Source organism: Daucus carota, chromosome 4, assembly GCF_001625215.2.
Source record: "Daucus carota subsp. sativus chromosome 4, DH1 v3.0, whole genome shotgun sequence".
NCBI lineage: Eukaryota > Viridiplantae > Streptophyta > Magnoliopsida > Apiales > Apiaceae > Daucus > Daucus carota.
Window position 1 is genome coordinate 8,756,398 of NC_030384.2, and position 16,937 is coordinate 8,773,334.

The 16,937-nt window shown below is 34.1% G+C and overlaps 2 protein-coding genes across 2 annotated transcripts; both read right to left on the reverse strand.

Moving 5' to 3' along the window:
* Window positions 1–1,037: 1,037 nt before the first annotated feature.
* LOC108203440 (HIPL1 protein-like) lies at window positions 1,038–3,832 on the reverse strand. The gene is made up of 7 exons (XM_017372365.2): window positions 3,648–3,832; window positions 3,409–3,566; window positions 2,559–3,329; window positions 2,249–2,459; window positions 1,995–2,173; window positions 1,684–1,925; window positions 1,038–1,580 (listed from the first exon to the last, which is right to left on the reverse strand). The coding sequence occupies exons 1-7, from the start codon at window positions 3,751–3,753 to the stop codon at window positions 1,199–1,201; spliced, it is 2,049 nt and encodes a 682-aa protein (XP_017227854.1). The 5' UTR covers window positions 3,754–3,832; the 3' UTR covers window positions 1,038–1,198.
* Window positions 3,833–5,049: 1,217 nt separating this feature from the next.
* On the reverse strand, window positions 5,050–8,206 carry LOC108192528 (HIPL1 protein-like). Its single transcript, XM_017372364.2, has 7 exons — window positions 8,028–8,206; window positions 7,795–7,952; window positions 6,675–7,448; window positions 6,368–6,584; window positions 6,030–6,208; window positions 5,535–5,767; window positions 5,050–5,454 (listed from the first exon to the last, which is right to left on the reverse strand). Exons 1-7 carry the CDS (start codon window positions 8,107–8,109, stop codon window positions 5,085–5,087), a joined length of 2,013 nt encoding a protein of 670 aa, XP_017227853.1. The 5' UTR covers window positions 8,110–8,206; the 3' UTR covers window positions 5,050–5,084.
* Between the last annotated feature and the right edge of the window lie 8,731 nt (window positions 8,207–16,937).

A 16,937-nucleotide genomic window follows, 5' to 3' on the forward strand; every position in this document is an offset into this window, starting at 1 on the left:
TAACAAATTTGTTTTTTATGGTTGGACAAAAATTGGTCAATTTGACCGTTAAAAGTCAAAACAGGACACACTTAAAATGAGATGGAGGGAGTAATAATTAGTAATTTATCATGCTAAGTACCCCGTTATATTTTATTTATAATTTTATTTGAATATATATATATATATATATATATATATATATATATATATTCTTAATTAATAAATGATATTAATTTTTAAAAAATATATTTCATATGATGATTTTGAAAAAGAATATGAATTTTCATATGAATATTTATTAATAGATAATATTATTTACTTTTTTGGAATACAAAATCAATTCTTTTAAATTAACAACACATTCATTTCTTTCGTTAAAAAAAACACATTCACTTATTTAAATTAAAATAATTGTACTTATCAATAAAACGTAATATGCAATATAAATTTATAATTATATTATATAAATAAAATTCATATTTATTGAAAATAATATTATACAAATATATTATATAAACGATATAAATTAATAATTTTCTCAACAATTTGAAAAAGGTCACTAAAATTTAATATAAATTCATTATTTAATGGTTCAAGAAAATTTAATTTTAGATTAGTTCTAAAATTAAGACATTTGAATAAATAACTTAAATATCTCTATTCAGTTTATTTAATCTTATAAACAATTTCAATAGACTTATTATTTAAATATATCACTTGAATTTATTTATTCTGACATTCTTATATAATAGGCCATATTGTAAGCTACTTATTTTAATCAATTAACATAAGGAAAACAAATAATTAAATTGTTTTTGTTGTCCGGATCGGTCCTTAAACAAAATTTATAGAAAAAGAAACAAACAATTAAATTAAACAAAAACAAATCATGAAAAAATAATTACATTAATTTGATAGGGCTTCTAAACCGGATTTAGGTTTGCACAAGGATATTTTTGTGATGTTACTCTGCATACATTGTTTTGAGGAATTCGTAGAAAAAGCATGGAAAAGAAAATGAATCGGACTGTAAACAAAATACAAGTAAACTCATGTAAAAATAAAAATGAGGTGATTTTTTTTGATAAATATGACTTGTAGTATTACAAACAAGTATCTTTCTATCGAGTCGGATGAAATCAGGACGAGGATAAATTTTTTATCACTAAGTTATCCAACCACACTAGAGAGACAAAGTAAAAAAGAGGTTGTCATCTTAAATCATCAAAATGTAGCTTAGAACAAAGCAAGAAATAAGAGACAAAGTGAGGCCAAAATAGTTACATGTTGCATGAGAAGGAGTTGGAGGAGAAGTGGTAGTAGCCTTTTCCTTTGTGCAACTGTAATTACAGCGGCTGGGAGGGACTACTCTGTAGACACCACTGCTGGCTAATACAAAATGGTCTTTACTGTTATCCTCTCCAAATGAGAAAATGTAGCCCAAGGCAGGTAATGTATTTCCAGGGACATATGTACAAGGAATGGGACTGTCTTCTGCACACTTAAATGGAATCTTGGTAGATGTAAAATTTCCGCTATTTTCAGGGGTTTCAATGCCTGCCCATGCAGCCCCGGCGTATAAATCTGCATACAAATACCTGCAAAATAATGTTACCATTGTTGAGAAACGGTCTACCTAAAACCTTAAGGTGTTTATGGAAAAAAAATATAAAAATATCTTAAATATGTCTTTTAACTAACCTTCCTTCAAGGCATGGATCCGTTGTTGAGCGATAGAAATATCCGCCTGTGATTGATGCTGATCCTTCATTTTTGTTCACATCAGAGTGGCTATATCCCATAACTGGAAAAATTGGACTTATTGAGTCACGCGAAGTATTTCCTCCTGGAGCTTTTGGAGGATTGTATGGGTTAGGTCCTTCATAAGCACGCCATCCGTAGTTTCCATCCTTAGTTACTAAATTTACCTCTTCGTAATGATCCTATGTAATGAACAAGATTAGCCGTGACAAAACACCATGCATAACTCTACTTGAGAACAAAAAACGAACCTGGCCTATATCTGCACACATAAAATAAGAAGGCCTAGCCGAATCAAAGCTGCATCTCCAGGGATTTCGCATTCCAATTGCCCATATTTCTGGCTGCAAATCTTTATCCAGAGTATATGGATTGTCTTTTGGGATGGAGTAGTTCCCCCATAGGCCGAGTCTATCAATTTCTGCTGGACCTGACAAATCATGAACAAAATGTAAAAAAAATAGGCTTATGCAGTAGTATAAAATACAGAGTATCTGAAACTTACTAGGATTGGTATTGATGTCAAGCCTCATAATTTTCCCAAGTAATGACTTTTTGTTTTGGGCAAAATTGTAAGGGTCGCCTACTCCTCCACCATCTCCTATCATAAAGTATAAGTGCCCATCAGTTGGTCCAATAAGGATCTGTCCTCCGTGGTGACCCGTGAATGGAAGTCCCATGGTAAGTATCCTTCTTACTTCAATTGGTCTAGCTTCCTGGAAATAAAGAAGATAAAGACCTTTTGTTGGATCACCTAAGCTAGATAATAAGGTATAGACTTTAAAGCATACATACTGAGGTGTAGAGATATGTACCGTAGATGGCTGTGAGTTGGTATCATTAGCAGTGTATTCTGCAATAACAGTTTGGTATTGGCATGGCTGTGCACCATTGTCAGTGCCTATTTTAGAGGGATCACAGTCGACATCTGAGTTACAAGCACATCTGCCACTGCATCCGTTCCACTTTGACTTGTCACAATTGAATGAAGCGAAAAACCTTGCATTTTGTGCAAAGTTGGGATGGAATGCCATTCCCATCATCCCAAACTCAGTGCTGAAATAAACCTCGTCAGTTAAGTCAAGAAAAGGAGTTGATTCATCAAGCTTCATTTCTTCTCCCGACCCTTGTTTGGGAATTGTTGCTAGAAAAATCTTTCCTTGCTGATTCGCGTAGAAGGCACGATTAGAACCATCAGGATGAGCAGCCATATTGAGGAAAGAACCATTATCTATCTTCTCAAGACACATACCACTAGGGGGGCTTGGAGGTTTCTTATCAGCTAGTATAACAGGTCCTCCGTCAAGGCACACTGAATCATCTGGTGAAATTCCACCAAATGCACTACAGAAATCATTTTTCGACTTCCATGTATCAGTGAGTTTGCTACTGGAATTGACAGGTGTTCCTGGTTGGCTTAATAAGGAAGTGGCCACAAATGGGGAGTTTATGATTGATACATTTTGACATGTATTCCATACTTGTGAACAAAAGCTATTTGATCCTGTGGTAGTGTTGCAAAGTAATGGAACTTGTCGAGAAGTAGATTGGACAGTATACAAGTCTGCTGAAAATTTGTCACATCTCTGAAATAATGGAGACAAGAATGAAGGAATTTAAAGAACTAGGGAATGATAAATAATATCATAAAAAATAGGAACTTACAGCACAGAGGACCGATTTCACTAGAGAAGCACACTCTGTATGAGATATGTTCATTGCTGCGAATTGCTTCTGTAAGCTCAAATCCTGGGCAGAAGTACAGCACAGTGATCCGTTATAAGGACAGAAAAGCAGCGGAGTCTTGGAACTAAACGGTGCCCCTGTGAAGACGATAGCAAGTCAAGGTGAAGATAATATATATATCTGTGACAAGTATACATGCTTTAACAAATGAGACATACTTGAATCAGAACATAGTGGATGTGAGAAACAAGGGAGGACTAGAAGCACCAAGATACTCGATACAAACACGACGATGATTGCACTACCACCTCCACAAGAAGCCATGACAGAAGATCTCTCTATAAAATGAAAAAGCCTTTTGAGTTTCAAAACCTCATTTTTCACTACTCAAAATGTCCTTTGTCAGTTAGATTAAACAAGATATATATATTACACAAAGCCTTGACATTTTCTCTTTGTCCATTCTGACAACAAACCAGCAGTCCCTATAGTTGACTTTGCCCCTGAATAAACATACTTTCATATTTCTGCTTAGTTGCATATTTTTGTAGCAAATCCAGGCTGGATGGATCTTGGTTGTTTATTTTTTTCTTAAATTATTGATTGCGATATTAATCAATATCATAATGTTTGTACATGATTGTATATATGTTATTAGCAACTTGGTTTTACCATGAGATAAGCACAGCCAGTTCCAGTTGCTCAAGGCTATGCATCCCGTGACATAATCTAAAACAAAACAGCACCTAGTATTCACTATGGTTGATGTTATAATTTGATGATTCACTAAGCTCCTGTTTATCCTGATGATCAAGTATTTAAAATCTTTTTCGCTCCTGATCACTGTGCAAGGCAATGAACATCATGACCACCCCAAACAGTGATCTTCTCGGATATTTATTTGCGCATACTTAGAGCTCGTTTCGTTGAGTTTAAAATGTTAAATTATGACTTGACATTATTTAAGTGATAAGCTTGAAGTTTAAAATGTATATTTGGGTAATTTTGATTTATTTATGACTTATGAGCTCTTTTAAAAGTCGATGATTAATTATAATTAATCACCGATTAATCCCTGTTATGTCGCTCGCCGAACTGATTAAATCTCCGATTAATCCCCAATCAATTCAATTAATCTCCGATTAATCCTTGTTCCGTGATTTTACTGATTAAGTGTGATTCCCGCTTTTTACAACACTGCTTATGAGTTATTAAAAATGTAATAATAAAAAAATGATTTGTGGGTACCTTATGACTTATGGGTAACTTTTATAAAAAAAAACGTTAAAAATAATTTAAGTCATTCAAAAAAGTATCTCAAACTAACTTCTATCTTTTAAGTCATTTTTAGGCTTATTACACAAACAAACATAGCAGACCGATTGATGTCGGCACATGTGTCATATTTAATATCTCCAATAATAAAGAAATATAAATAGTAATAAGATTTTCTATTTCAAAACTAAGTGGAAGTCCATGAATGTGAAACACAGTAGCTGAAGAATAAATATTGATGGTTTCATATGTATAATTGTACTCAAAGTCAAGATGCTTTATTCCATTCTTTATCAGCCTGCTTGTCTTTATATTAGTTGAGGATTAAGGAAATAAAATCTATGGTTGTGAAGAAAGAAAATTTCAAATATCACATAATGTTAAGATTTTACAGCACATATTAATGTCAGGAAGAAGAAGGAAAATGAAAGGAAACTTAATATTGGCGCAGCCTTAATGGAAGCAGGAGCAGAGGAAAAAATAGCTCCACGTTGGTAACTGCAGCGACTTGGATTTGTGACTCTATAGACACCCGTGCTAGTCAATATATAAACGTCCTTAAGGTTATCTTCTGCGAGTGAATATATGTAGCCCAGGTCTGGGAGATCACTTCCGGCTTTTGGACTACACTTAATGGGAGAGTCACTAGCACAGCTGAAAGGAATACTTTCTGCTGTGAAGTTGCCACTGTTTGTAGGAACTTCAGTTGCAGCCCAAATAGCGATTTGATAGACGTCAGAGAATAAGTACCTGAAAGTGTCAGGAAAATTTGTAGTTGTTCTCACAATGTAACATAAGGGCTGTGGTATGTTAAATGAAATGTATCAGACCTTCCATACAAACACGGGTCAGTCATGGAGCGGTAGAAGTAACCACCTATTATTGATGCAGATCCACTATTGTTATCTACTGCCGAGTGATTGTATCCAGACACTGGGAAAATGAAGGTGCTGGTGGCACTAGAGGAGGAGGTATTTGGTGGATGGAGAACATAGGGTCCCTCATAGATAGGCCATCCGTAGTTTCCTCCCTTTGTGACTATATCAACCTCTTCATATCCATCCTTGAGCAACAAGAACATGACTTTAAATTAATGAAAATAAGAGGGAAATTACAATATCATAGTAAGGCTGTAGAGCTAGTTTGGTGCCCACATATGCATAGTGCAAATGCAAGATTTATTATTTGGAAATGGACAGTACCTGTATTGGCTCGCGTTCAAGTGTATTATAGTCATGAATAACTACTGATATTACAAATAATGACAAAAACACTATAACACAAATGAATGAGTTGGATATTAATCAGCTTATACTGAAAGAAACCTGTCCAGCGTCTCCACACATAAAATATGAAGGTCGTTTTGAGTCAAAACTGCAACGCCAAGGATTTTTGAATCCCAAGGCCCAGACCTCAGGCGCCAATTCATTGTCACTTGTGTATGGATTGTCATTTGGTATAGAATAGTTTCCATATAAACCTAGCCTTTCAACTTCTTTCTCACCTGAGACCATGACATGCGACCAAACAAAAAGTCACATTACAATAAAATGCCAAGATAAAGTGCTGATTGATGTGCATCAACTACGGCTGCTGAGAAAAAAAAGGCAGCCATTAAAATTTTACTCTTGTTATTTGGTGTTTTGTTCGTCACTATACTTACTTGGCATGTTATCAATGTCAATTCTCAATATTTTTCCAAGCAATGACCTCTTGTTTTGTGCAAGATTTGCAGAATGAAGTCCTTGTGAACCATCTCCTGTTATAAGATATAAATGGCCATCTGCAGGACCAAATAAAATCTGACCTGCGTGAGCCCCAGTATATTGGAGCCCCATTGTAAATATTCTTCTCACTTCTACTGCATTAGCACTTTTTTCCTGTCATTTTTTATCAATATTGAGATATTATGAGGAAAACGAGGCTAAAGTACAGTCAAATTATCCTCTACAGAAGCCTAAGATGTGTACCAAGTAACGCTCTGAGGCAGTACCATTTGCAGTATACTCTGCAACAACATAATGATATCGACAAGGTTCAATTCCATTTTCAGGGAGAATTTTAGATGGATTACAATTCACATCCGTATTGCATGAACATCTGCCTTGACATCCTTCATGTCGAAGCTTATCACAAACAAAAGAGACAAAAAATCTGCCATTTCGTCCAAAATTTGGATGACAAGCGATCCCCATCAGACCAGACTCAGGGTCAAGAAGCACTTGGTTTGTTAGATCCAAAAAGGGTTTTGATTCATCCATCTTCAGAATTTCGGTTGATTCAGCTTCAGGCATCGTGACCAACCATATCTTGCCTTCTTGATTTGATACAAAAACACGATTTGATACATTGGGGTCAGGAATCATATTGATATAAGAACCATGGCCAACTTTCTCAAGGCATAGACCCTTAATAGGCTGAGGAGCTATTGCAGTCCCAAATATAGCATTTTTTCCGTCAAAGCACATAGATTCATCAACTGAAGAGCTACCAAATACTTCACAAAAGTTCCCCCTTGACTTCCACTGATTAGTCAGCTTTGTAGGGGAAGTATCGAATGAGAAGTGATCTTTCCTTTGTACAGGCCTAACAAACAGGGAATTTGGAATGGGGATATCTCCACAAGTATTCCATATATCAGTGCAGAAGTCATTCAAAGCTCCATTCTCAGTGTCACACAAGACCGGAATGTTTCTTTCTTCGTAGTCAATTCGTAACAGCTGAGCAGAAAACTGATTGCATCTCTGTAAACATTGATAAGCATTAATTTTCATAGTTTTTCAGATTAAGCTATTAAAGCTTTATCAGAGAGCTAGTGTCATTAAATTGAAAACTGCTAACTGCTTTTGTAGAAATTATTTTCTATAATTTCTGTTGCAGTTTGAGCGGTGAATCCCCGTGTAGTCTGAAATCATACAGGTAACACTAAGTCCTAGGTATGCAACAAGTGAATCATGAAATTGACAAGCAGCATCTAGTTATGCCAATCCAATCATAAATAGCTACAGTTTTTCATTGTAATAAAAATCCTATTCAAGCCATAATCAAGAATATAGACATAATACTTGTTCTTGGGCCTCAAAATCTTACTGCACACAAGATTGATCTTATGAGGGAAGCACATCTAGGACTAGAGATGTTCATTTGTCGAAACTGGTTTTCTAGTTGCTCGTCGTTGTCAGAATCACAGCAGCCAGTTCCATGGTAAGGGCAAAACTTCAAAACATTTTTCTGCTTGATTGGTATCCCTGAAATAATAAAATACACGTTATATCGTCACCAGAATAACACACATAGAGAGACAAATGAGAAGATAGAAATACTTGAGTTGGTGCACAGAGGGTATGATAATGAATGACCAGTAAACAAGAGGATAAGAAAGCAAAAAATGTAAAGTAAATTCATCACAATGTCCACTAAATTCTGATACAACACAGATTTGCTTTACAAGTTATGTAAAGATATATTAAGCATTGCATGCCCATTGAGAGTGATATGTATAGATTGCCTCGGACTTGCTCTTCATTTTTTTTTGACAAATATAACTTATGGTCTTACAAATTAATATCTATTATTCTATTTTAAGAAATTTTCGGAGTGAGCCAGGATCGAACCAGAACCTGAGACGATATAGGATAAGATCTAAACCACTTAAGCTATCTTCGTTTTGGATCCCTAAACAACACTATTTTACGAGTTCCAGACATGTTAATGAGACTCAAGAAAGAATATTATTTTTAAATGCTTGAGCAGCATTGCCCAAACTGAAAACATTGTTAAACATAGATCACACCCCATACTTTGAAGGACTGCCTGCTTTTATGTAACACCAGTATGGTAAGCACAAATTTACCCAAGTTTCATGATGCACTTCCATTATTTTACTTCAAACTTGCTCTTATTCAGATAATATTATTGGATATCAGTTCTGCCTTCCCAGGTTTCCCCCCTCACAATCTTCTGCTTCTATGTATTAAGCAATATGTCCGGTATTCAAAAATTATTCCAAAATTTTCGTGGCCAATTTTTAATTGTCTCACTCGTATTTTATTATTTGTTGACACGACATTCGGGATAATAAATTAGCAGATAAAACTTAAGCATTCATTATATTCAAAATATTAAAATGTATTGTCACAATAATCAATCATTAATATCAATATAGTTATACAAAGAAGAAGCGAGGGGAGTGTAGGTGGCGCCTCTCACACAGCTCCGCTCTATTTTTCTAATTTTTTGGAATTTTTGGGTGAAAATATTAAAAATAAAAACAACTTTTTTTAGTTCCAGATATATTGGAAGCAAGTTTCAGAACTACCTTTTTCAAAATATCAAAAAAAAATTTGCTTACCTTTTTTAGTATCAAAATTATTGGAAGTAAGTCTCAAATTATGTTTTAATTTTAAAAATATCAAAAATAAAAATTGCCTTTTGTACTTTCGGATATATCCGAAGAAAGTTTCAAAACTACCTTTTTCAATATATCAAAAATAAAAACCACCTACCTTAATAAATAACAAATTAGAATTTGAAACTTCTTTTTAATTATTTTGATACCGAAAAAGAGTTATTTTTCTTCCAAGACTATGACCATATTTTTGGATATGGTGTGTATAAAAAATAGTAAATATTTTTTGATAAGTCAGTCTTTACTTAAGTCAACCCTTATAAATTGATGTTAGACATCATAAAATTTTAGATAAACAATTTTTTATGCCTATTTATCTTCTCCATCTAATACAATAATAAGTCATACTATGCTAGATGTTTTGAATGACGATAGAGATGATTGGCTGATAAGAGTAAGAATTTGTCGAATGTGGAAGTCAACAAATCCATATACGGGAGAAGAATATAGTCTTAACATGATGTTGATGGATGAAAATGTCAATACTTATCTTCTCCATCTAATACAATAATGATTCACTCTAGATGTAATGACCCGAATTTTTTTTAAAATCTATTTATTATTATTAAAGTGATTTTCTTCAAAGAAAGGAATAAGATTTAATATTTTATTCCAGTTTAATAAGTTTCCAAAATTTTATATTAAACCCCGGGTTATTGTGTTATTGATATATGATTAGATTTTAAAAAATTGAGTCTTATATATTGTTTTTGAAAAATCGAGATGATTATTATGTGACTACATGTGTTGCATGATTTTGTGATACTGGTGGATTTGTTTGTCTAAGTACTTGTAATTATTTATGAATATTATGGGATTATATATGAATTTTTGTGAATTTTGTATTATCTGGTTTATTGGATCGATTGCTCATATGTGTTCGCATTTGGGAGATTTCAATTTCTATATGCTCATGAGAAAATATAGTTTATTTGGATATTTGCATATCGATTTATGGAATGTTATAGGATTTTATAATCGATTTATGGATTAAATTACACATATTTATATTTATTTATTAATTATTTGATTATTCGAAAACTGTCCACTCGTAACGGTGTAGCGATTTTACTTCGCGGGAGTTACGAGGAACTCACCTTTAGCCTAATTTGAATATTCCGGACATTTCGTGTTTTGACTTTTTCGATCCGGAGTACGGTTTTCCCCGGAGTCGGTCCGACGAAGTTTTGCGGGTATTTTAATTACCGATAATTATCTGATTATCTCGATATACGTGAAAGCCAGATATTTTGATTATTATATTACTTTTTATTGAAATGCGTGCAAATGGGACCCGCATACCAATGATTGATTTAAAATGCCCGGTTTTGATGATTATCTCGAAAACCAATACCGATTGGACCCGCTTTATTAATATAAAGCTATTAAATATCGTATTTTCGTATCATATGCGATCCAAAGGGGTACCAAATACTCGTAAATATAAATAGACCTTTCTATAGCTTATTTTTGCCGTAATATCATTTCACCAGTTTCTTTTCACGAATACCGAGAGAAACCGAACTGTGTTCTTCGTAATCAAACGAGGATTTGAAGGCGTTATTGGAATCCAATGGAGGCGTATGAATAGTCAAAACGAAGCTATCGACGCGTAGAATCAGGTTTAATCATTCGTTTGTGTGCAGATTCAACAGGTGAATTACTATTAGTTTTCAAAAATTTGAAATATTATGATTTAAATCATGAATTTTCATAAACGAACTTGTTTGATTGTTTTGATGATTTCCTGTTGTAGGGCATCTCCTGCCATTCGTTTTTATATATTATATGTTGAATTTTGACTTCGATAACATATAGAAAGAGGGGTTTGATTCTTGAATTGTGTTCTTGAGGTGTTCTTCGAGCTTCTTTGAATTTTGGTCGAAAAAGCGTTCTGTTGAGTCTGGGTACGTTTGGGAGGTGGTAACAGATGTAGTTTGAGGTGTAGAGTCGAATTGTGTGATCAATTTTAATGGAGAAAGCCGTATTCAGCCCCGTCGGAGTTTTAAACTCGAACGGTGGCGGCTTATTTGGCTTGAACTTCCGGCCGTAATACGCTTCCTTTGATAAAACTGAGGGTCGGAGTTTTAAACTGAGGGCAGTGTTCTGGGCAGGTTTAGCACCGTCGGCGCGTCTCCGTTGCCGGAGAAGGCGACATGGGGGTGGTGACTTTAAAATTACAGTCTAACCCTCAAGGTTTGTAAAACGATGCAGTTTAGCCCCTGGGATTTGGAAGCTTTCAAATTCGTACCCAAGTTTACTGTATTTGCAAAGTTAACCCTCCGTAAAACTTTTAAAGTTTTACAGTTTAAACCGTTTACAAAATATTTTCAAAAATATTTTTAAAGGTTTATTTTAATTTCAAAAATAGTTTTTAATCAATTCTTCATTCAAAAATAAATCTAAATTAGTTTATTAATTAATTTTAATTAGTAATTAATTATTTTAATTGCTTAATTAATTATTTTAATTGCTTAATTAATTTAAATATTAATTGATCAATTATTTTGATTAATTATTAATTGATGTTAATTGATTAATTAATTGGATTTAATTATCCTTTTTAATTTAAAAATTCCGAAAAATAGTTTCGAGCTGTGAAATATTTTTCTAAATTATGTTCAAGGCTCGTTCATTGTTTATAAATGATATCAAGTCCAATTTTTAGTATCTGGACTTGATTATTAATTTATAAAGTGATTCTTTTATTGATTTTAATTCAGAAAAATGTTTAAAAATTCCTGAAAAATTATTTTAACCCTAGACTTGATTTGACATCAATTGGGGTGGGAAACCTTATGTGAAAACGTGTTGTTTGCTGTCTATTTGACGTGTTATGTGCAGATAGAAGATTTAGAAAACGGTTTTGCTCATAACTTTTGATCCGTAATTTAGAATCGAGCGAAACGAAAAAGAGACGGAAGCTTGTAAAGACTATTTTAATATGACATGATAATATGATCAATTTGAGAATGTGATTATATGTGGTTTAAGAAATATGAAAGGCACATGTTTAGCTTATTTGTAATTAAAGAGGTACCAACTCAACTCTGATAAAAAAGCAAGGTAAATAGCAAGTCCTGTTGAAGGAATCCGTACGAAGAACGTCAAGTAATTTATTGAAATTATATGTCTGAAGAATTTCAGGATGCTGCTGCACACCACTGAAAGAAGTTCATTAATATGTTCAAGCCTCAGTGTACAAATAATATTTTGTAGCACGTCTAGAAGTCCAGAAGGTATAAAGTTTTAATACTTTATTTATTCAGAAGATTCCATACTATTTTTACTTATGAAGAAGAACTACGAAAACAAAGACTCGACGAACAAGCCACGTCTCAAATGTTTATTTGATAAAGAATATTTGATTCAGCTAGATACAGATGAACTAGACAGTACATTTGTGTGTCAGCTACTCAGATTAAGTGTTCTGCATCAACTATAAGTGGCCGTTCAATCAAGACAAAGATCTACATCGTTTAACCAAGTCAGAAATCCCTGCTGCTGAAGGAATATAATTTTATAAGTATTTCTTTAATTATTTCACTTATCAAAATAATTAAATTAGTTGTATAATTAATTTATTAAATTGATTCACCTTCGAATTAATTTAATATATGAATTTGTATAATTAATATAATTAAGTGAGTAATTATTGAATATTTATTCAATTAAAAAAAATTGTTTTATGGAATAAATGACTCGGCATGACATTCTCAAAGAATGTCATACCGTGTCCTCTTATATGACTTTTCTAGCAATGACTTTTTAAGTCATACTGGTGCATCTTGCATGACAAGATCAATCGGTAGGACTTTGTTAAACAAAGTCATACTGTGTACCTCACTCTGACTTCACTAGCATGACATAAATAAGTCATACCGTGTGATGCAGTATGATATTCCTTTTATGTCATACTTTTTGCATCCCTATGACTTATTAAGTCATACCGATTGTTGTTGTATTATATTGGATGAATAAGTCATGCCGAATGAAGATTGGTGGCCAAGGAAAAATGTCATACCGATCCTGGCAGAATGACATTCTCCATATATGTAATTCCTTCTCTCTTTTTCAGCATGGCTTTGTATTGTAATGTCATATCTTCCTTTGTAATGTCATTCCTAAGCTAGAAAGTCATTCATATCAATGTCATACCTAGTTCTGAGTGATTTGCCTATAAATATGGCTTCACTTCTTCATTTGTATGTTGTTCAAGCATTGTAAAAGCTTTCAAGTTGTTTGTAACTTGCTATTGTTATATCCACAGTTTTCTGTGCTTTGATCACTCGGTTGTTTTAATCACTAAGTTAGAATACATCCTGTCGAATTTATTCTACGAACTTTAGTGGACATTAAAACGAGCCATATTAATTATATAACGACTTAAAACATTGTTATATTAATTAATTAAAATCCGATTAACAAGTTTTATTCAAATCAGATTATTCCACCGCGATTTTTAGTGACGATTGTATTCAACCCCCCCCTCTACAATCGTTTCAGGACCTAAAAATTGGCATCAGAGCGGTTGATACCATTTTACTGTATTAGATCCTACACACACTCTGTAACGTCCAAATATTTTTTATTCGAATTAATTTTATTCCAAAAATTAATTCTGATTTAAAATATTTTTCTTTCAAAAATCCAAATCTCATCCGAACACTATTCACTTCAAATCCTTAAACATGAGTACACAAAAGATCAGTAGCATTAAAATCCCACCGTTGAGCAAGGAACACTTTGGCCTATGGAAGAGGCATATGTTATTGTTCCTCCGCACCGCTACAGAAAATATATCGGGATTTTGAACAAAGGTGTTTGTACTCCGATGAAACTAATATTAGCACACGAAGAGGATGGTGTGTTAATCCCTCATAAAACTGTTCCGAAAGAACTTTCTGAGTACACAGATGAAGAGAGTGAGCAGATGAACTTAGATGACGCTCTTCAACTAATTTTGGTGGAATCTCTAGATCCAGTCATGTACAATGCTGTTGTAAATTGTACGAACGCAAAGCAAATCTGGGATACACTAGAGATTATAAACGAAGGCTCAGAAGAAGTCAGAGAGAACAAGAAAGAAATACTGATGGCTCAGTATGAACAGTTTGGTTCCAATCCCGAAGAAGGGATTTTAGAAGTGTTTATCAGACTTAATAACCTGATTAATAATTTAAAGCTGAATGGGAAATACTACGACAAGAAAGAGGTCAACATGAAATTTCTCCTAACACTTCCTGAACATCTGGAACACAGAATCACTGCGATCAGGGAAAGCAGAGATCTGATTGGGATTTCTCTGGAGAAGCTCTACGGAGTTTTAAAAACTTATGAACTTGAACAAGTTCAAAGTAAGCAGAGATATGGCTGGGGTAAAACACTGAACCACTCGAGAGCTCTAGTTGTTGAATCACCTACACCAGAAGAAAAGAAGGATGTTGTTGTTCCTTCTAAAACCACTCAGGAATTTGTTGTACCTGAGATGGGTCAGACTGCTTCTTCCAGTGGTGATGATGAGTTCTATACAATGGAAGAGCTATAATAGTTAGAAGATCAATCTCTATCACTGTTTGCCAAAAAGTTTGGAAACATGAGATTCAGGTTGAACTCCTCCTACAAGTACAAACCTACTGCCAACAGGTTTCAAAAAGGAGGTTACTCATCTTCTACAAGCAAAGGAGGATACAAGACTGGGATGGTGGGCAGAAGCAAGTTCAAATGCTTTAACTATGGTGAACCAGGACACTTTGCAACTGAATGCAAATAGCCCAAGGTTCAAGGAAAGAGAAAATATTCCTACGACGAGCTGAAGAAGAAGTATGATGCATTAGTGAGAAAGCATCAGAGTACTTCTGGAAGTCAAAGCTTCAAGAGCAAGTCTTATCTGGCAGAAGGGAAAAGCTGGGATGATACAGACAGTGATGAAGAAGAGCAGATTGGGAATGTTGCTCTAATGGCTAATGCTGGATCATCTTCACCTCCTCCTGTTGGAAGCTTTCAGGTAGATCCTACATGCCCTAAACTTTTTATGCAATTAGGATTAGAAAGAGATGATGCTATAAGTAAGTTGAAAGCTGCTAACCTTAAGATTAATACTTTAGTCTTAGATATTCATGCTTATAAAATGAATGAGATGAAAGTATTAAATCCTAAAATTGAACAACCGACTATGGATTTAGAATTACAATATGCTAAAGTCAGAGTTTTAGAAAAAGGTGAGATTGCTTTAAGACTTCAGCTAGACGAAGAGAAAGTGAAATGTAAAACCTTTAAGGATGCCTCCACTATAGTCAAAGAACCTAATGATAAACAAGAGATCAATAGAACTGTTGGAATAGGTTTTGACTATAATAAATCTGTAGGTAAGGCTAGTAACATTACTCCCTTTAAGAAGAGTGCTGAGGAGAGAGGAATTCCTTTTGTTTTGAAAGATTCCCCTCAACCCTGTTCAAATCCTCAGAAGCTGAACCTCTGTTAGAAACTCCTGTTGTCATTAAATATGAACTCAAACAAGAAGACCTTAAAATGAAAGAGAGTAATGAGAATAGAGATGAGATGACATCACTGAAACCAATCAAAGTGAAAGGCAGTGTTAGGTTGCCTAAAGCTGGTTTAAGTGTCTACTCTGAAAGAATAAAATTTAACAAGCCTAATAGTTTTGTGAACAGTAAGAAAAGAGATAATAGATGTCACTCTACTGAGAACTTTAAATCTGTTAATAAAGTTAGAGTTGAATCTGTTGATGTTCCTTCTACTGTGAATGATATTTCTGTTGCTCCTGTATTTGATGCATGTCATAAATGTTGTGGTGTTGATAACTGCATGACTTGTGCTTTCAATATAATATCTGCTTATTTTAGATTTTGCATGCTAAAAATGAAAACACATCACCTAGACAACACACAAACAATAAGCATGCTAGATCAAGACTGCTAGTCCTCCTCGTGTTAGGAAGGAGACTTACGTTCCAAAGCCTAAAACTAAGGTTTATAAGGCTGTTGTTAAGGAAGTAAGTTCAGTCAAGAGTGAACCAAGTATCAGTCCAAGAGGCTCTGTTGTATTACCTGATAGAAATCAATTCTTTAATTTTGCTGGACCCAATCAAGTGTGGGTCCCAAAGAAGGTTTAATCAAGTTGTCTTTTACAGGGTGCTAGTGAAGTTGTTCGAGTTGCTTGGGTGCTTGACAGTGGAGCGTCAATTCACATGACTGACACAAGATCCCTGCTAGAAGAAATAAGAGAAGCAACTGGTCCGTCAGTTACTTTTGCTTACAATAGCAAAGGTCGTACTGTTGGATATGGCAAGTACCAAGTTGGAAGGTGTTCGCAAAAATCTACACGCAAGCGCACGTGATCACAAGTAATATATTTGTTCGTTCCCACAGAGACTGGTGAATTAAGAATACGCACCTATGCAACAATGTATGAGTAATTTTCACTGCTAAGACAATTAACAAGGATGTGTTCTTTTATACTAATAACTAAATTTACTAATCAAACTCAGAATAGGAAAACACATGGGATTCTAACTTCATTATCGAATTCATCTAGAATTGAAATTACTGATTAACATGCGACTGTTGATCCTAATCAGACAACACGAAAGTAATACATGCCAACTCTCGTTGCACACATATCATACCAATCAAAATCCACAATTAAGACAGAAATCTCATGGACACCAACAAAGCTCAGACCCTATATCTCTATAGCGGTAGTGTAAGCAGAGAGGTTTAAAAGCAAGTTGTCTATCGTGATTACACAGGGTGATAAAAATAGTTCAAGTCTACCACAAATTATGTTTCATTCACATAATCCT

Coding starts and splice junctions, on each gene's coding strand:
- LOC108203440 (XM_017372365.2), bottom strand. CDS start 3,753: ATGGCTTCTTGTGGAGGTGGTAGTGCAATCATCGTCGTGTTTGTATCG. Junction 3,567..3,647: donor TCCACTATGTTCTGATTCAA/GTATGTCTCATT, acceptor TCGTCTTCACAG/GGGCACCGTTTAGTTCCAAG. Junction 3,330..3,408: donor TGAAATCGGTCCTCTGTGCT/GTAAGTTCCTAT, acceptor CCATTATTTCAG/AGATGTGACAAATTTTCAGC.
- LOC108192528 (XM_017372364.2), bottom strand. CDS start 8,109: ATGAATTTACTTTACATTTTTTGCTTTCTTATCCTCTTGTTTACTGGT. Junction 6,585..6,674: donor CTGCCTCAGAGCGTTACTTG/GTACACATCTTA, acceptor AAAAAATGACAG/GAAAAAAGTGCTAATGCAGT. Junction 5,768..6,029: donor TGTGTGGAGACGCTGGACAG/GTTTCTTTCAGT, acceptor TTGTTGCTCAAG/GATGGATATGAAGAGGTTGA.